Source organism: Gobius niger (assembly GCF_951799975.1).
Source record: "Gobius niger genome assembly, chromosome: 12".
In the NCBI taxonomy this organism is placed as follows: Eukaryota; Metazoa; Chordata; class Actinopteri; order Gobiiformes; family Gobiidae; genus Gobius; species Gobius niger.
In genome coordinates this window covers 1,226,842-1,246,853 of record NC_136863.1, presented here as the reverse complement: position 1 = coordinate 1,246,853, position 20,012 = coordinate 1,226,842, and the positions used below count along the sequence as shown (strand labels likewise).

Genomic DNA, 20,012 nt, shown 5'->3' with positions numbered 1-20,012 from the left:
ATTGAGGAGGTCCTCGAAGTACTCCTTCCACCGTCCGACGACATCCCCAGTCAAGGTCAGCAGCCCCCCAGCTGAGGCGCCGTTTACTACCAGAACTGAGTGGTAAGTGAGGAGTAACTGAGGAGATAATGAGGAGTAACTGAGGAGATAATGAGGAGTAACTGAGGAGATAATGAGGAGTAACTGACCATGTGCCTCAGCCTCTGGTAGTAAACCACCCCGATGAAGATGTCCGCCTCCAGCTCCAGCCCGCTGACTCCGCTGTACAGCCTCTCCGTGCCGTAGTAGTTGTATCCTCCGGCCTTCAGCATCTCACCGAAGTACTCCAGCGCGGCGCTCTCCTCGGAGAAGGTGAAGGGCGTGGCGTCGTGGCTCAGGCCGTGCAGCGCGGCCGACTTGCCCGCCATGCTCTCGATCAGCATGCCGATGGTCATGCGCGAGGGGAAGCCGTGGGGGTTGAACAGGATGTCGGGGGTCATGCCGCTCTCGGTGAAGGGCATGTCCTCCGCGGGCCACAGGCGGCTGAGGATGCCCTTCTGCCCGTGGCGGGAGGCGAACTTGTCCCCGATGGTGGGGTTCCGGGGGACGCGCACCGTGATGCACACGCGCTTGAACCGGCCCGAGCCCAGGTCGTTACTGCAGACCTTAATGTTGTCCACCACGCACGCCTCCTGGTTCCTGAGGGACACACAAAGACACACGCCGGACTTTAGAACATCACACTTTAGAACATCACGAGACACGAAAACACACTTTAGAACATCACACTTTAGAACGTCACACTTTAGAACGTCACGAGACACGAAAACACACTTTAGAACATCACACTTTAGAACATCACACTTTAGAACATCACGCTTTAGAACATCACGCTTTAGAACATCACACTTTAGAACATCACGAGACACGAAAACACACTTTAGAACATCACGAGACACGAAAACACACTTTAGAACATCACGCTTTAGAACATCACACTTTAGAACATCACACTTTAGAACATCACACTTTAGAACATCACGAGACACGAAAACTTCAGCCGGAGTTTCCCCTGCAGGAGGGAGGCTCCGGCTGGGGGTTAGAAATGTGAAGAAAAGTCAAGTTTAGTCTTTAGTCTTAAGGAGCGACTAAAGTGCAGATGTTCATCCGTCTTATAGACTTTGTCGGTCACAGCCTTTCGTTCTACACGTGGACACCAAACATGTCAGTGTTTATGAATGAACCTGTAGTACTGCGTGTAGTTCTGGCCCGTGTTCCGGTTGATGTAGCTGTAGTAGTAGTAGTAGTAGTAGTACTGCAGTAGTAGTACCTGTAGTACTGCGTGTAGCTCTGGCCCGTGTTCAGGTTGATGTAGCTGTAGTAGTAGTAGTAGTAGTAGTACTGCAGTAGTAGTAGTAGTACCTGTAGTACTGCGTGTAGTTCTGGCCCGTGTTCAGGTTGATGTAGCTGTAGTAGTAGTAGTAGTAGTAGTACTGCAGTAGTAGTAGTAGTACCTGTAGTACTGCGTGTAGTTCTGGCCCGTGTTCCGGTTGATGTAGCTGTAGTAGTAGTAGTAGTAGTAGTACTGCAGTAGTAGTACCTGTAGTACTGCGTGTAGTTCTGGCCTGTGTTCAGGTTGATGTAGCTGTAGTAGTAGTAGTAGTAGTAGTACTGCAGTAGTAGTACCTGTAGTACTGCGTGTAGTTCTGGCCTGTGTTCAGGTTGATGTAGCTGTAGTAGTAGTACTGCAGCAGTAGTAGTAGTAGTACCTGTAGTACTGCGTGTAGTTCTGGCCTGTGTTCAGGTTGATGTAGCTGTAGTAGTAGTAGTAGTAGTACTGCAGTAGTAGTACCTGTAGTACTGCGTGTAGTTCTGGCCCGTGTTCAGGTTGATGTAGCTGTAGAAAGGGTCCCCATAGCGCAGCGTGGCCCCGATGTGGGGAAGTCCGTCCGGGTCCAGTTTGTCGGCGGTTTTGGGGTCTCCGGGTTTGGTCCCGAACACCACGGCGTCCTCTCCTCGCACTCGCTCCGCCAGGTCCACCAGCTCCGTCTTGTAGATGCAGCCGTGAGCGAAGCCGCGCTCCCACGACGACTTGTTCAGGATCTGCAGAAGGAGAAGGAGAAACCAGAGGCTTTAGAAACAAAGACCAGGCAGAGCCGCGGACGTAAACAAGTCACGGAGGTTTAGCTTCCCCGTGTGGTGAACCGGAGCTACAGCAGCTCTGAGACACACCGGGGTTTCTTTACCTAAACACCAGGATTAAAAGAACAAGAAAACTTATTTCAGGGGCTGGATCTGGGCTGGGCCTTGGTGATTATGCCCTGAGCATTCCCAAAGCTAATGCTACGAGCTAAAGCGCTAATCAATGTGAAAACGAGAAATATGCACGAATTAAGACAATTAGCTTGTTGCACAATGTTGCTACGCTAGTTCCTCTGAGCTCAAGTTGTGGGCGCTATTACTTCCTGTTTGTATTAACTTCCATTAAGATTAGCTTAGACCCGTTCGAATCATCGTATTTCCTAAAGATTCTGTGGTGGACGGTGAGTTCCTGGTAGATGATCACTTACCGCAGGTGAACGAGTTTCTGTACAGTGTAAATATATCCGTAGAGAAGACGTCTGTTCATAAGGATCAATGAGCTAAAGGCCAACATTAATTTCATGCATTATACAATTTGAAATAGAGCCTTTTATTAATTTTTCTTATAGCATGTTAGCCTTTAGCTTCAAGACAAACTATCAATCCTTTACGATCACGGGCGTCTCCTCTGAACTCGTTACATCAAGATTTGAACACACAGTAAATGATCATCTACCGGAAACTCACTGCCCACAACATAATCTATAGAAAATATGATCATTGTTTCAGGAAAAGAATGCAGACAGGAAGTACTGGCGCTCACAACTTCAAGTCTGAGGAACTAGCATAGCCATACCGAGCAACAAGCCAATTAAGCCCCAACCGTTTAACAATGATCACTAAGCCGGGCTGTGGAGTTTGAAGTTTATTGCTCACATTTCATCTACAACAGGTCGTATCAACAGATCTGTTTTCTCTCGGAGCTAGCAGCTAGCCGCTTAGCAGCACACAGCTAGCTCGCATTGACCCCATATAAACAAGGCGCTAATAACGTCAATAAAGCCGTAACTACAGAGCAGCCTTTATGACGATCACAAACTGAGCTGTGGCTTATTACAGACTTTTAATCAACAATGAGCTGTGGGCGATTGTAACAAGCTAACCGGGCTAACCTAGCCTATAGCCACCTTCCACCTGCACAAATGTCCAGCGCATGGGCTGGACATGAGCTTAAATACTGGGGAGATCCTGGGTAGACCATGGGGGTTTAGTTAAAGATCCAGAGGACACGGCAGGAGCAAAGAGGGAGACCAGTCAGCCCAGGCCAGAGCTACTTCCAAGATGGACGAACACTCTGAGCGTTGACATTTGTGACATGACTTTGAAGCCTGAGAAGCGTGCGGTCTGAACGCCGCATTAGCCGCTAACACATGGCCTCTGCTCGAGCGTATGGGCTGATTCTTAAATACTGGCGTAGACCCTGCGTGTTCCATGTTAAAGGTCTGAGTGCTGGCAGTCCTCCTCACCATGGCGTCCTCCATGTCGTAGCCCGTGTAGGAGATGACGGCCACGATGGCGTTGGTGCCGCTCGGGTAGTTGTCCAGGCAGTAGCGGTCGTACATGTAGGGCCTCACCAGGGCGCTCTGCGGAGTCTGCAGCCGGTACAGCTTATTATCCGAGCGATCCAGGAACGAGTGCAGTGGGAAACCCATCGTCTGCTTCCCTGAAGGAAACAACCAGAGTTTAAGAACCAGAGAGTTTAAGAACCAGAGAGTTTAAGAACCAGAGTTTAAGAACAACAGAGTTTAAGAACCAGAGTTTAAGAACCAGAGTTTAAGAACCAGAGTTTAAGAACCAGAGTTTAAGAACCAGAGTTTAAGAACCAGAGTTTAAGAACCAGAGTTTAAGAACCAGAGTTTAAGAACCAGAGTTTAAGAACCACAGAGTTTAAGAACCAGAGTTTAAGAACCACAGTTTAAGAACCAGAGTTTAAGAACCGGAGTTTAAGAACAACAGAGTTTAAGAACCAGAGTTTAAGAACCACAGTTTAAGAACCACAGTTTAAGAACAACAGAGTTTAAGAACCACAGTTTAAGAACCACAGTTTAAGACACACAGAGTTGACACTGGTACATGTTTGTCTCTTACCCATCTGGCACTGGTACATGTTTGTCTCTTACCCATCTGACACTGGTACATGTAGTTCTTACCCATCTGACACTGGTACATGTAGTTCTTACCCATCTGACACTGGTACATGTAGCTTTTACCCATCTGACACTGGTACATGAAGCTCTTACCCATCTGACACTGGTACATGTCGCTCTTACCCATCTGGCACTGGTACATGTTTGTCTCTTACCCATCTGGCACTGGTACATGTTGCTCTTACCCATCTGACACTGGTACATGTCGCTCTTACCCATCTGGCACTGGTACATGTTTGTCTCTTACCCATCTGGCACTGGTACATGTTTGTCTCTTACCCATCTGGCACTGGTACATGTTTGTCTCTTACCCATCTGGCACTGGTACATGTTTGTCTCTTACCCATCTGACACTGGTACATGTTGTTCTTACCCATCTGACACTGGTACATGTTTGTCTCTTACCCATCTGACACTGGTACATGTTTGTCTCTTACCCATCTGACACTGGTACATGTTGCTCTTACCCATCTGGCACTGGTACATGTTTGTCTCTTACCCATCTGGCACTGGTACATGTTTGTCTTACCCATCTGACACTGGTACATGTTTGTCTTACCCATCTGACACTGGTACATGTTTGTCTTACCCATATGGCACTGGTACATGTTTGTCTCTTACCCATTTGACACGGGTACATGTTTGTCTCTTACCCATCTGGCACTGGTACATGTTTGTCTCTTACCCATCTGGCACTGGTACATGTAGTTCTTACCCATCTGGCACTGGTACATGTTTGTCTCTTACCCATCTGGCACTGGTACATGTTTGTCTTACCCATCTGGCACTGGTACATGTAGTTCTTACCCATCTGGCACTGGTACATGTTGCTCTTACCCATCTGACACTGGTACATGTAGTTCTTACCCATCTGGCACTGGTACATGTTTGTCTCTTACCCATCTGGCACTGGTACATGTAGTTCTTACCCATCTGGCACTGGTACATGTTGCTCTTACCCATCTGACACTGGTACATGTTTGTCTCTTACCCATCTGGCACTGGTACATGTAGTTCTTACCCATCTGGCACTGGTACATGTTGTTCTTACCCATCTGGCACTGGTACATGTTGCTCTTACCCATCTGACACTGGTACATGTTTGTCTCTTACCCATCTGACACTGGTACATGTTGCTCTTACCCATCTGGCACTGGTACATGTTTGTCTCTTACCCATCTGGCACTGGTACATGTTTGTCTTACCCATCTGACACTGGTACATGTTTGTCCTACCCATCTGACACTGGTACATGTTTGTCTTACCCATATGGCACTGGTACATGTTTGTCTCTTACCCATTTGACACGGGTACATGTTTGTCTCTTACCCATCTGACACTGGTACATGTTTCTCTCTTACCCATCTGGCACTGGTACATGTAGTTCTTACCCATCTGACACTGGTACATGTTTGTCTCTTACCCATCTGGCACTGGTACATGTTGCTCTTACCCATCTGGCACTGGTACATGTTTGTCTTACCCATCTGGCACTGGTACATGTTGCGGGGGCTCTGGTTGTGGTCTGAGTAGGGGATGAAGTTGGCCACGACGCTGAGCATGGTGTGGGGGAACAGCTCCTGGTGTGTGGTCACCGCGGGCTCCACCTCTCGCTCCAGGATCCCCACGTTTAGATACAGCTGAAAACAACACACGGCGAGTCTATTATACCACACGTTTCATACACAAGGGAAAACAACACACGGGAGTCAGAGGATACGGAAAGGTCAGTGCTCGATCGTCTGCTCCGGAGGGACGGTCTGCTGTGATTTTGTATAGATCTGTGAGTTGGTTTGTCTAAAAATACAAATAATCCTAATCCTTAAGGTTAACCCCTTAACTCCCACCTGAACCGAGCACATTTTCTCCAGTTTGGCTTTACCCCAATCCAAAAGCTTCTGGAAAAAAGCTGTGAAAAAGCAACAAAACTGAGACGAAAACAATGATGAAAAAGTGGCAAAAAATGTCACAAAAATGTCACAAGGAATTGACATTAAATTGACGAAAAAATGACACTTAATGTTACAAAAAATGGATAAAAAATGGACGAAAAAATGACAAAAATGTGACAAAAAAATGACAAAAAAATGACAAAAATGTGACAAAATGTGACAAAAAATGGATAAAAAATGGACGAAAAAATTACAAAAATGTCACAAAAAATAAAAAAAAAATAAAAAAAAAAATTGACGAAAAAATGACAAAAAATAAAAAAAATGTGACAAAAAAATTACAAAAAAATTACAAAAATGTCACAAAAAATGGATTAAGAATTGACAAAAAAATTACAAAAAATTGATAAAAAATTGACGAAAAAATGACAAAAATGTCACAAAAAAATTACAAAAAATGGATTAAAAATGGATAAAAAATGACAAAAAAGTTACAAAAATGAGTTGAATACCCAACAAAAAAATGTTGGAAAAAAAACCTGATGACGTGAGGAAAAAGACCCTCTCGGTTCAGGCGGGGGTTAAGAGGTTAACCATTTCCCTGGCCCTAACCTTAATGTGTGTCATGATATCTCACGTTTTCACAGGAGACTGTCCCTCTGGAGCAGACGATCTAGCACTAACCATACGGAAAACATAAAGATCCGATTATTGTTCCTGGATAAATCTCAGAGCGTTTGGGCTGTTTTCGACTCCGTCTCTTTAAATACCTGCTCGAAGGTGCCGATGAGCTCGTCTTTCCCCACAGCGAGGTTCCTGACGGGCCGCACCATCCTGCAGGGCGTGGTGAACAGGAACAGCCCCGGGTACAGACTGGCCTTCCCCGTTTTAGGCACCAGCACCACCTCCGTCCAGGGCGGGACCCTCCTCTCCTTCAGCACCTGAGCCAGAAAACGCACCGTTGATTTCAGAGTCAAGGCGAGCGGACGACGGGCAGGACGCAGCGCGAGACTCGTGAAACTTAAAAACGGGGATTTAGGACCTTGAATTTCCGGAGCGCTTGGACCACAACGGGAGCGAGTTCCTCCTCCACCCAGCCCACCATCGCCCCGTCCAGCACCACGGGGTAACAGTCCGAGTACGGCCGTGCGGGGACGCCGTCCACCGGAGTCACTCCTGCATCAAACAGAGAGGGGGAGGAGTTACTCATTATGGCCGATGGATGGAGGAAACTGGAGCCTGATCAGGGCCGGACTGGGACTGAAAAACAGCCCTGGATTCTAACCATCCGCCCTAACATTAACGAGTGCATTTTCCCCAGTTTGGGCTTTTTATTATTATTCTTTTTGATCGGCATCATCAGCAAAAAGAGCGGGAAAGGCGGTCGTAGAAACAGAAGCAAAATCATTGATATAAATAACAATGGCCCAAAATTGAACCTTGTGGTGCACCATTCCTTTTAGATTCATGTTTTTATAATACTGGGCTTTACCCAAATCTAAAAGCTTCTCGACTGGAGAGCAACAATGTAACGCCTCATTTGAAAGCTAAGACCTACAAAAGTGGAAACTTTTCGTCACGTCGCCACATTTTTGTCACTTTTTTTCTGTATTTTTGTCATTTTTTCCTGGATTTTTGTCATTTTTTTTGTCTAATTTTTGTCATTTTTTTCCTGGATTTTTGTCACTTTTTCCCTGGATTTTTGACACTTTTTCCCTGGATTTTTGACATTTTTTTGTTGGATTTGTGTCAATTTTTTGCTGGATTTTTGTCTTTTTTTCCTGGATTTTTGACATTTTTTTGTTGGATTTGTGTCAATTTTTTGCTGGATTTTTGTCTTTTTTTCCTGGATTTTTGTCTTTTTTTCCTGGATTTTTGACACTTTTTTTCCTAGATTTTTGTAAATTTTTTGCTGGATTTTTGTCACTTTTTTGCTGGATTTTTGTAAATTTTTTGCTGAATTTTTAAAAAAAAAATCTGGATTTTTGTCTTTTTTTCTGGATTTTTGTCACTTTTTTCTGGATTTTTGTCACTTTTTTTACTGGATTTGGCCAATTTACATCCTCATTTTCTTCCAGCTTTTTGTCGCTGTTTTGAAGAAGCTTTTACATTTGGAGAATTTGGAGAACAGGAGAAAACATGTTCAGGTGGGAGTTAAGAGGTTAAATCATTTTTCCTATCATTTCTTGTTGACTTTTTTCTCTCATGTTTTTGTTGACTTTTCATCCTCTTTTTCTCACTATTTTGCTGCTCTTCTTTTTAGCTTTTAGATTTGGGTAAAGCTCGGTTGAGGCGGGACCGGTGGCCCTTCTGTGCCGCCCCTGAGCCGGATGTTTAATAAGCACCACAGTGTGTTACCGAGGGAGCAGAGCAGGGCGGGCAGGCCGGTGGTGAGCCGGGTCTGGGAGACGATCTCGCAGCTCGCCGTCATGTGGTTCATGAGGCCGCAGGGTTCTCCGTCAGGCGTGTGGACGGGGCACAGGAAGCCCCAGGACTCGGGCAGGAGCTTCCGCACGGACGTCGTCCTCATTTTGGCGAAGGCGGCGCCTCGGTGCACGCAGCGGAAGTGCGACAGGTACCGGATGAAGTTCAGTTTGTCGGCCACGACGCACAGACCGGTGTTCTGGAGCATTCCCAGGCCTGAGGAGAGAGAGAGCAGGAGGTTAAGTCTGAGGAGAGAGAGAGCAGGAGGTTAGGTCTGAGGAGAGAGAGAGCAGGAGGTTAAGGTCTGAGGAGGAGAGAGAGCAGGAGGTTAAGGCCTGAGGAGGTTTTTTTTGGTCACTTTTTTCCTGGATTTTAGTCTTTTTTTGCTGTATTTTTGTCACTTTTTTTCTGTATTTTTGTCACTTTTTTTGGTGGATTTTTGTAATTTTTTTGGGTGGATTTTTGTCTTTTTTTCCTGTATTTTTTGCCGGATTTTTGTCACTTTTTTCTGTATTTTTGTCACTTTTTTTCTGGATTTTTGTAATTTTTTTCTGGATTTTAGTCATTTTTTTTCTGGATTTTTGTCATTTTTTTCTGGATTTTTGTCACTTTTTTGCTGGATTTTTGTCATTTTTTGCTGGATTTTTGTCATTTTTTGCTGGACTTTTGTCATTTTTTTCTGGATTTTTGTCACTTTTTTTGTGGATTTTTGTCACTTTTTTTGTGGATTTTTGTCACTTTTTTTCTGGATTTTTGTCACTTTTTTTGTGGATTTTTGTCATTTTTTTTCTGGATTTTTGTCATTTTTTTCTGGACTTTTGTCACTTTTTTTCTGTATTTTTGTCACTTTTTTCTGTATTTTTGTCATTTTCTTTCCTGGATTTTTGTCATTTTTTTTGTGGATTTTTGTCATTTTCTTTCCTGGATTTTTGTCATTTTTTTCTGAATTTTTGTCACTTTTTTCCTGTATTTTTGTCATTTTTTGCTGGATTTTTGTCACTTTTTGCTGGATTTTTGTCACTTTTTTTCTGTATTTTTGTCTTTTTTTTTCAGGAGAGATGAAAGAGGAGGAGGAGTTAGAGTTAGTCAGGCCCCGCCCCCGGCCCGTACCCGTCTTGGAGACCAGGTTCCCGGTGGCGAGCAGGTATTCGAAGGCCTTGGTGACGTCCGTGCCCATGTTGAGGATCTTCATCATGTTCTCGCTCGTCCAGGCCGTGTTCAGTTTGTGGCCACGTTTGTCCATCGCCAACTTCACCGACAGAAGCCACGCGCTCAGACGCTCCTGTGGGAGAAACACAGGAACATCAGACCAGAAGCTCCTGCAGGAGAAACACATGAACATCAGACCAGAAGCTCCTGCAGGAGAAACACATGAACATCAGACCAGGATGGACAGGGGCGCCCAAAGTGAACTCTCTCTCCCGTTCATTCTCAATGGCAAATATGGATGCAGTTCACTTTTTGTCCACCAGCGTCAAATTGGGGGCGCTGTTTCACTCCTTTCTCAAAGTTAAGGAAACACTGTTCTGGTGTCTTGGTATTTATCAATCACAGCGTCGTAGCATCAACTTTCCCATTTTTCTAACTTTTTTTTAGCAAAAATCGTTGACATCTATGACTTATAAAAGAATTTAAGCTGAACTGACACTTTCAAAATGATTTAATGTGGCATTTTCTTTGACTTAAAGAAGTGAATGAGCTAAAGTCACTGTAGGTGCTGCAGGTACAGGTGCTGTTGTTTACATTTTGCTCTATATTGCTACAATAATTGATTTTGTTCTGCTAAAACTAGGCTTTTGTAGCAGGTTTAACCCCTTAACTCCCACCTGAACCGAGCACATTTTCTCCAGTTTGGCTTTACCCCAATCCAAAAGCTTCTGGGGAAAAAGGTGAGAAAATAGCGACAAAACTGAGACGAAAACTATGATGGAAATGTGACAAAAAAGTGAGAAAACGTTGACAAAAAAGTGACGAAAAAAAAGACAAAAAGTGACAAAAAAATAACAGAAATGTGACAAAAAATGACAAAAATTAGAAAAAAATGACAAAATGTGAGAAAAAAACAAAACAAAAATATGATAAAAATTTGACAAAAAAAAGACAAAAAAATGACGAAAAATGACAAAAATGTGATAAAAATTTGACCAAAAAATGACAAACATTGGGGAAAAAAATGACTAAAAAAGACACAAATGTGATAAAAAAAAATTGACAAAAAATGACAAAAAAATCGCAGAAATGTGACAAAAAATGTCAAAAAAAATTACAAAAATGAGTTGAAAACCCAACAAAAAAAAATGATGGAAAAAAAATCTGCTGACGTGAGGAAAAAGACCCTCTCGGTTCAGGCGGGAGTTAAGAGGTTAACTGCATAGATAGAATTAAACGCAAAGGTAAACCAAAAAAGAAAATAAAGTCACTTATTATTCGCAGTTATATGTTTCACGCTCGACATCGCCGTGTTTGGCCCGCGACCCACAGGCACTTTTTCATTTTGGCCTCGGAGACGAAACGTTTGGGCCCCTCTGATCTACAACGAGCCTGACCTTCATGAACATGAGGAAGAGCTGCCCCGGCGTCAGCACCTCCTGACACATCAGCCCGTCCGGGTTCTCCTCCAGGCACTGCTGTCGAGCGAAGGAGAACAGCTTCCTGGTCATGAGGCAGAGCAGGTAGAACTTCTCCACGTCGGACCTCAGGTGGATGCACACGCACTCGCTGTGGAGAACAAGGCCATCCATTATTTTACATCGATTTTCTCCTGTTGTTCACACAAAGGATCCGCCATTTTCAACAATATATTATAAAAAAACGTCTTATTTTTCCTTGTTTTCCCAGTTTATTTCCCTAATTTTTGCTATTTCTTAAAGGGGGGTATTCTGCAAAATGGACTTTTTCAAGCTTTCCATCATGTTATTCTGTCACTCCCTCATTAAAAACATGGCTGAAGTGTTGTCTTGGCACATTCACGTATTTCTGAGTAATCTGTAAAAACTCTGATGGCGGCCATTTTAGGGATAGGTTTGCCTGAGTCCTCCTAGGAACGCCCCCACCTCCTGGAGACGCCTCCGAGCCGAGTAACCAACCACTGCTCCTCAGCAGAACCCCCTCCCCACTGATGCCACAGACAGCGTGTGGAGGGGGCGTGTCTAAAGGCTCAGAGGTTCTTAAAGAGACAGAGGCCTATTTCAAGACATTCACTACAGCCATTTTGAGAGAGACATTTTATACAAGGCAGTTATTCTAATTTACTGCATTTACAGACCAACAGAAGGTTTGTCATCATTGTAGTGTGATATAGACTGGTGCTGTGGGACTGACAAAAGCAGAACACCCCCTCTTTAACACTAATATATCCCACAATTTTACCCCTTTCCCCTTTAAATAAATTACTAAAATACTAAAAAATACGGTAAAACACTGTAAAACATCTAAAACAACAATACATCAATTCAAATGGAAACTCTTGGCTCAGTGAGAGTTATTATGCCGTCTGTCTGTCGAGCAGCGAGGGGTCTACAGCTGAACCTGCTCCTCTCTGTGAAGGCCTCATGCAGAGGGTGTGAAGTATCGGTCATGATGGTCCACAGTCTCTGCTCAGGGGCAGCTTTAGCCCCACCACAGAGCTGGCCTTTCTGATGATCTTGTTCAGCCGGGAGATGTTCTTCTTGCTGCTGCTCCAGCACACGGCAGCACAGAGGAGGTGTTCACCACCACTGACTGTTTGGAGCAGATGTTACATGAGCCTCTGGAGGAGGTACAGCCTGGACTGGCTTGTCTTGTAGAGAGGGTCCATGTTGGTCCAGTCCAGCTTATTGCCCAACACGACCCTGAGGTTCTTGTAGGACGGTACCAACTCCACGCATTTTTTGTTACTAATATTTTTCCTACTTCCCCCGTTTTTCCAAATTTGTTCCCACTTTTTAAACATTTTTTTCTTATTTTTTGCCGCAGTTTCTCCCAATTTCCCCCCAAATTATTCCCCATTTTCCCCACATTTCCTGACATGGGAGATGAACCTGAGATAGTAAATGAGCAGATCTTCCACACATTATTGTTCTGTTTTCTGGATCTATATAACAAATATTTTGCTATCGGAAAGAGAATCGTTTAGGTATCGGTATCGGAAACCAAGTATTGTTGAAGCACCGGTATCGAAAAAACAAAGGTGCCCATCCCGAGCTATTCTTAAGAACTGTAGCTTTAAAGCCTGATGGAATCAAATGTGTGTGATCTGTTCCCTGACCCGTTAGAGCCTGGTGTGAGAGTCTGGTGTGTGAGAGCCTGGTGTGAGAGCCTGGTGTGAGAGCCTGGTGTGAGAGCCTGGTGTGAGAGCCTGGTGTGAGAGCCTGGTGTGAGAGCCTGGTGTGAGAGCCTGGTGTGTGACCCGTGAGTGCCTGGTACCTGAGCAGGTACTCCGCACACTGCTGGTTGGTGAACCAGTCGGGCAGGGTCATCTTCACCCTGAACCTCTGGCCCAGGTAGTCCAGCACTCTGCTCTGATTGGTGCAGCCCTCCTCCGACGCCACGCGCAGGATCTCAGACACACAGCTCTTATAGAAGGAGTCGTCCTCGTGGCCCTTCACCAGCTCCTGGAAGATCTGGAAGTCCGAGAAGTTCACCAGCGCCTGAGGAGGAGGAGGAGGAGGAGGAGGAGGAGGAGGAGGAGGAGGAGGAGGAGGGAGGTAAAGTCATGTGTGTTATGGCACTAAAGCAGTAATTCTCGCAGAGTGACCAGGGCCAAGTCTTTCCTTTTTGAGGGACAGTGTTGTGGACGCACATAGAGGCGCAGCTGCCATTTCTCAGAACGAATCAGAGCCGAGCGTAATCTTTCCAAGCAACAAAACTGAGACGAAAACAATGATGGAAATGTGACAAAAAAGTGAGAAAACATTGACAAAAAAGTGACGAAAAATGGATTAAAAAAGTGGCAAAAATGTCACAAGAAATTGACCAAAAAAATGACGAAAAAATGACGAAAAAATGACAAAAATGTGACAAAAAATGACAAAAAAATGACAAAAAATGACAAAAAATGACAAAAATGTGACAAAAAATGAAAAAAAAAATTGACAAAAAATGGAAAAAAAAATTGACAAAAAATGAAAAAAAAAAAGACAAAAAATGTTACAAAAATGTGACAAAAATGTGACAAAAAATGAAAAAAAAATGAAAAAAAATGAAAAAAAATGGACAAAAAATTGACAAAAATGTGACAAAAATGTGACAAAAAATGACAAAAAAATGTGACAAAAAATGACAAAAATGTGACAAAAAATGAAAAAAAATGGACAAAACATTGACAAAAATGTGACAAAAAATGACAAAAATGTGACAAAAAATGACAAAAATGTGACAAAAAATGACAAAAAAATTGACAAAAAATGACAAAAAAATAAAAAAAAAATTGACAAAAATGTGACAAAAAATGACCAAAAAAAATGACAAAAAAAATGACAAAAAATGACAAAAAAATGACAAAAATGTGACAAAAAATGACAAAAATGTGACAAAAAATGTGACTAAAAAATGACAAAAAATTGACCAAAAAAAATACACAAAATGGACAAAAAAATGACATAAAAGTTACAAAAATGAGTTGAATACCCAACAAAAAAATGATGGAAAATAAATATGATGACGTGAGGAAAAAGATCCTCTCGGTTCAGGCGGGAGTTAAGAGGTTAACCTAAATTGTGCCCAAATAATTGGGTCGTTGAACGTTTTTAAGACCAGTTTACCCTGGATTTAAGACCAAACAGGCCCAATTTTAGACATTTTAAGGCCCCGCGGACTCCCTGCATCATTACTCCCGTCCTGTCGGGCTTTAAACCAAACCAGAATCATTTATGGTAAAGTGTTTGGAGGAAGCACCTTGAGGGCGAAGCCGATGGGGAGGAAGAACAGCTCCTTCTGGTAGATGAAGTTCAACATGACGGTTCCGTTCTCCAGGTAGTGCAGGTTCATGTTGACGGCCGAGTGCTCGTCCTTCACGCAGCGCACGGAGATCCCTGCGGGGGGAGGAAGAGGAGGAAGAGGAGGAGGAAGAGGAGGTTAGAATCCCGCAGACCTCGGGCCGTGGGCGTCAGGCCGGGACCCACCGTACTGCGTGTAGCCCTGGCCTCGGCTCCTCCACTTGGGGCGGGACATGGCGATGGGGTAGTTCCTCCGCGGCATGATCAGCATCCGGATCACCTTCTCGATCCCGTTCACGATGAAGTACCCGCCCATTTCCTACGACAGGAAGTCACGTGAGGAGTCAGAGATACTGTGGAAGAATCTGATAAACGAGAAGAACAAGGGCAGCTCCTGTTCTCCCGATACCGATATCAGAATGACAGATCTGATGCCTGAACTACAATAACACAGTATCAAGAAATGTGTGAAAAATGGGAAATATTTTGGTTAAAAAAAACAGGAGAAATTGTAGCATAAAATAAGGAAAAAATGTGTAGAATGTTTTTGGGGATAAATATGGTAAAAAATATTGTTAAAAAAAAAGAGCAAATGAGAAAAAAATTGGTTAGAAAAGAAAAAAAAATAGGGAAGAGGAACCCAAAAAAAGGGACGATTTTTTTTCCATACTTTCATTTTATCGATACCAGACCCAGCGGACACGAGTCTACTGAATTCACAGTAAGGTGTACTTTTATCCTCTGCATTTGATATTTTGATTATCAGTAAACAAACCAGCGACACAAACAGAAAGTTAACCAAACCTGACGGTGACAAAATAACAAAACAAACTTTAAATCAGAGTTCATGCCTGGGAAAGATAATTCCCTGCTGTTTCCGAATGACTGTCCTTTGATTAAAACAGCCACAAACTCCACAGGATTCTTTGCTTTCTTCAAACCCCACAGTAACGCTAACGACGCTAACGACGCCAAAGACACTAACGACGCTAACGACGCTAATGAGGCTAATGACGCGAATGACGCTAACAACGCTAACGACACTAATGACGCTACCAACGCTAACAACACTAACAACGCTAACAACACTAACAATGCTAACGACGCTAACAACACTAACAATGCTAACAACACTAACAACGCTAACAACACTAACAACGCTAACAACACTAACAATGCTAACGACGCTAACAACACTAACAATGCTAACAACACTAACAACGCTAACAACACTAACAACACTAACAACACTAACAACGCTAACAACACTAATAACGCTAACGACGCTAACGACGCTAACAACACAAATGACGCTAACAACGCTAACGACGCTAACGACATTAATGAGGCTAATGACGTGAACAACGTTAACAACGCTAACGACACTAATGACGCTACCAACGCTAACAACACTAACAACACTAACAATGCTAACGACGCTAACAACACTAACAATGCTAACAACACTAACAACGCTAACAACACTAACAACGCTAACAACACTAACAATGCTAACGACGCTAACAATGCTAACAACACTAACAACGCTAACAACACTAACAACGCTAACAACATTAACAACGCTAACGACGCTAACAACACAAATGACGCTAACAACGCTAACGACGCTAACGACATTAATGAGGCTAATGACGTGAACGATGCTAACAACGCTAACGACACTAATGACGCTACCAACGCTAACAACACTAACAACGCTAACAACACTAACAATGCTAACAACGCTAACAACACTAACAATGCTAACGACGCTAACAACACTAATGAGGCTAATGACGCGAACGACGCTAACAACGCTAACGACACTAATGACGCTAATGACACTAACTATGCTAACGACACTAACGATGCTAATCACGCTAACTTACAGTAAAGTGGACACAGCTACAACAGGTTTCACGGTATTTACTTTACTTTTCTGTGGTTTCTTCATCATGTGAATATCACAAGATTATGTTTGTCCATTACACGTGTATTTGTGAATCCGACCCATGAAAATCAGACACTTGGATGTGATTTAGCTTTTAGCTCGGAGGACACTTTTAAACACATTTAGACTGTACATTTATTAATGATTTCTAACGAGGCTTTGGCCGATGGGTCAACAGCTGAAAACATCTGAACCGTTCATAATTTGAGATGTTTGGCGGCTAATGCTAACGGCTATAGGGAAAATACACTGAGCAGGCTAATGGAATCTGAAAAGCAAACCGGAGTAGCTTCTTTGCTAACTGTCCGCATGCGTAAGGATCGAATGACGCTCCTCCTTTTTATTTCTATCTTATCCTCATTTTCTCCTCAAGGAAGAAGGGCTTCCAGACGAGCGTCTCACCTCGGCCTCCTCGTGATGCTCCACCAGCTCTTTGGGCCTGAGGCCGTGGAGGTTGCACAGCGAGGACTTGACCATGACGGGGACCAGGCCCAGGGACTGTTTGATGATGCCTTTGGGGACGCCGTTAATGGACCAGGTCACGTCGGCCTGGAATCACAGAGGAACATCTGAAGGAGCTCAGACACGGAGCCTGAGCTTCACACCATGAGACTAAACAAAGAGCGGGTTTAGAGTCTGGGATGAAGATGCAACGATTCACTTTACTCACGATTCTGATTCGATTCCATACATTTAATTTGTCTGTTTTAGTTTTTAATGTGATGTTTCTGACGAACATAACTTCCTCAAAGCCGAATCAACTTCATCAAAAAAGGTTCTGGTGCAAAATACTCTAGTGCTGAACTCTTTAGACCTTTAACCCCTTAACTCCCACCTGAACCGAGAGCATTTTCTCCAGTTTGGCTTTACCCCAATGCAAAAGCTTCTGGAAAAAAGGTGAGAAAATAGTGACAAAACTGAGACGAAAACAATGATAAAGATGTGACCGAAAAGTGAGAAAACCTTGACAAAAAAGACAAAAAATGTGACAAAAAATATGACAAAAAATGTGACAAAAAATGACAAAAAATGTGACAAAAAAAGACTAAAAATGTGACAAAAAAAGACAAAAAAAGACAAAAAATGTGACAAAAAAAGACTAAAAATGTGACAAAAAAAGACAAAAAATGTGACAAAAAATGACAAAAAATGTGACAAAAAATGACAGAAAAAAATGACAAAAAATGACAAAAAATGTGACAAAAAATGTGACAAAAAAAGACTAAAAATGTGACAAAAAAAGACAAAAAAAGACAAAAAATGTGACAAAAAAAGACTAAAAATGTGACAAAAAAAGACAAAAAAAGACAAAAAATGTGACAAAAAAAGACAAAAAATGTGACAAAAAAAGACAAAAAATGACAAAAAATGTGACAAAAAATGACAGAAAAAATGACAAAAAATGACAAAAAATGTGACAAAAAAAGACAAAAAGACAAAAAATGTGACAAAAAAATGACAAAAAATGACAAAAAAAAGACAAAAAATGACAAAAAATGTGACAAAAAATGTGACAAAAAAAGACAAAAAAAAGACAAAAAATGACAAAAAATGACAAAAAAAAGACAAAAAATGACAAAAAATGTGACAAAAAATGTGACAAAAAAAGACTAAAAATGTGACAAAAAAAGACAAAAAATGTGACAAAAAATGACAAAAAATGTGACAAAAAATGACAGAAAAAAATGACAAAAAATGACAAAAAATGTGACAAAAAATGTGACAAAAAAAGACTAAAAATGTGACAAAAAAAGACAAAAAAAGACAAAAAATGTGACAAAAAAAGACTAAAAATGTGACAAAAAAAGACAAAAAAAGACAAAAAATGTGACAAAAAAAGTCAAAAAATGTGACAAAAAAAGACAAAAAATGACAAAAAATGTGACAAAAAATGACAGAAAAAATGACAAAAAATGACAAAAAATGTGACAAAAAAAGACAAAAAGACAAAAAATGTGACAAAAAAATGACAAAAAAAGACAAAAAAAAGACAAAAAATGACAAAAAATGTGACAAAAAATGTGACAAAAAAAGACAAAAAAAAGACAAAAAATGACAAAAAATGACAAAAAAAAGACAAAAAATGACAAAAAATGTGACAAAAAATGTGACAAAAAAAGACAAAAAAAAGACAAAAAATGACAAAAAATGTGACAAAAAATGTGACAAAAAATGTGACAAAAAACTTACAAAAATGAGTCTAATACCCCCTCCCCTTCCCCAAAAAAAATCTCATGACGTGAGGAAAAAGATCCATTTAGATGAGTTTTGTAGATCTTAGTTTTCAAATGAGGCGATTTGGGTAAAGCTGAACTGGAGAAAACGCTCTCGGTTCAGGCGGGAGTTAAGAGGTTAAATCAGACTAAATAAAAATAAAAAGTAAAGACTAAAATCATCTTCTCTTGTCCGTCTGAAAGAGCCTCAGGAGCTAAAGGAGCCAAAGGAGCAGCTCTGGCTTTGTCCATGTGGAGCAGATTAAACATGATAAAAATGAAGATCATAAATGTCGACTAAACTTGTTTTCATTTGAGTCGACTGAAACTAGACTGAAATTTAAGATCATTTTTTGACTAAATCTCGACTAAAATTGAATTACATTTCTGTTAAAAGACTAAAACTAAAACTGGCGTGTGCTAACAGCTAATGCTACAAACCACACGTGTGGCTCCGCCCTCAGATCACACAGGAGGCGGAGCTTCTCAATGAAAGCTCAGCAGCACATCCACCATACTTCTTCAGCTCAAATCAAACATAATTAATAAAAGAAACGTATCGAACTTTACGATATAATGTCGAGAATCCTTGCATTTTATAGAGGGATTCTCTGTGTGTTCTCCGTGTACTCTCCGTGTACTCTCCCTGTACTCTCCGTGTACTCCCCGTGCACTCTCCCTGTACTCTCCCTGTACTCTCCCTGTACTCTCCCTGTACTCTCCCTGTACTCTCCCTGTACTCTCCGTGTACTCTCCGTGTACTTCCCGTGTACTCTCCGCGTACTCTCCGTGTACTCCCCGTGTACTCACCACCAGCCTCCCCCTGTAGGAGCAGCGCCGGCCTCTGCACTCGGCCGGGAACACCCTCATCTCTTTGCAGACGCTGCCTTTGGCCACGGCCGGGGGGAAGATGGCCGCCTCGGCGAACGCCAAACTGACCCGGTCATTCCTGAAGGAAAACTCCAGAGGAGGAATCGACTGAAACACAGACAGGAGGCGGGTCAGGGGGCGGGTCAGGAGGCGGGTCAGGGGGCGGGTCAGGGGGCGGGTCAGGGGGCGGGTCAGGAGGTGGGTCAGGAGGCGGGTCAGGAGGCGGGTCAGGGGGCGGGTCAGGGGGCGGGTCAGGAGGCGGGTCAGGAGGCGGGTTAGGGGCGGGTCAGGAGGCGGTCAGGGGGGGGTCAGGAGGCGGGTTAGGGGGCGGGTTAGGGGGCGGGTCAGGGGGCGGGTCAGGAGGCGGGTCAGGGGGCGGGTCAGGAGGCGGGTCAGGAGGCGGGTCAGGGGGCGGGTCAGGGGGCGGGTCAGGAGGCGTGTCAGGAGGCGTGTCAGGGGGCGGGTTAGGGGGCGGGTCA

At 43.0% G+C, this 20,012-nt stretch overlaps 1 protein-coding gene across 2 annotated transcripts in view; it reads right to left on the bottom strand.

The window, feature by feature from the left end:
- Positions 1-20,012, bottom strand: part of polr1b (RNA polymerase I subunit B) — a 39,162-nt gene that overhangs the window by 2,101 nt on the left and 17,049 nt on the right. Inside the window, exons 1-14 of one of the 2 annotated variants that reach the window (XM_079568174.1) lie at positions 19,474-19,638; positions 16,853-16,999; positions 14,686-14,818; positions 14,459-14,595; positions 12,989-13,212; positions 11,131-11,302; positions 9,695-9,866; positions 8,519-8,800; positions 7,203-7,336; positions 6,931-7,101; positions 5,752-5,908; positions 3,588-3,784; positions 1,832-2,082; positions 189-678 (exon numbers count right to left, since the gene is read on the bottom strand). In XM_079568174.1, coding sequence (XP_079424300.1) covers positions 189-678; positions 1,832-2,082; positions 3,588-3,784; positions 5,752-5,908; positions 6,931-7,101; positions 7,203-7,336; positions 8,519-8,800; positions 9,695-9,866; positions 11,131-11,302; positions 12,989-13,212; positions 14,459-14,595; positions 14,686-14,818; positions 16,853-16,999; positions 19,474-19,533 — 2,727 coding nt within the window. In that variant the 5' untranslated portion in view covers positions 19,534-19,638. Of the gene's footprint in view, positions 1-188; positions 679-1,831; positions 2,083-3,587; positions 3,785-5,751; positions 5,909-6,930; positions 7,102-7,202; positions 7,337-8,518; positions 8,801-9,694; positions 9,867-11,130; positions 11,303-12,988; positions 13,213-14,458; positions 14,596-14,685; positions 14,819-16,852; positions 17,000-19,473; positions 19,639-20,012 lie in introns of those variants that run through there. The other variant, XM_079568173.1, reaches the window with a different exon arrangement.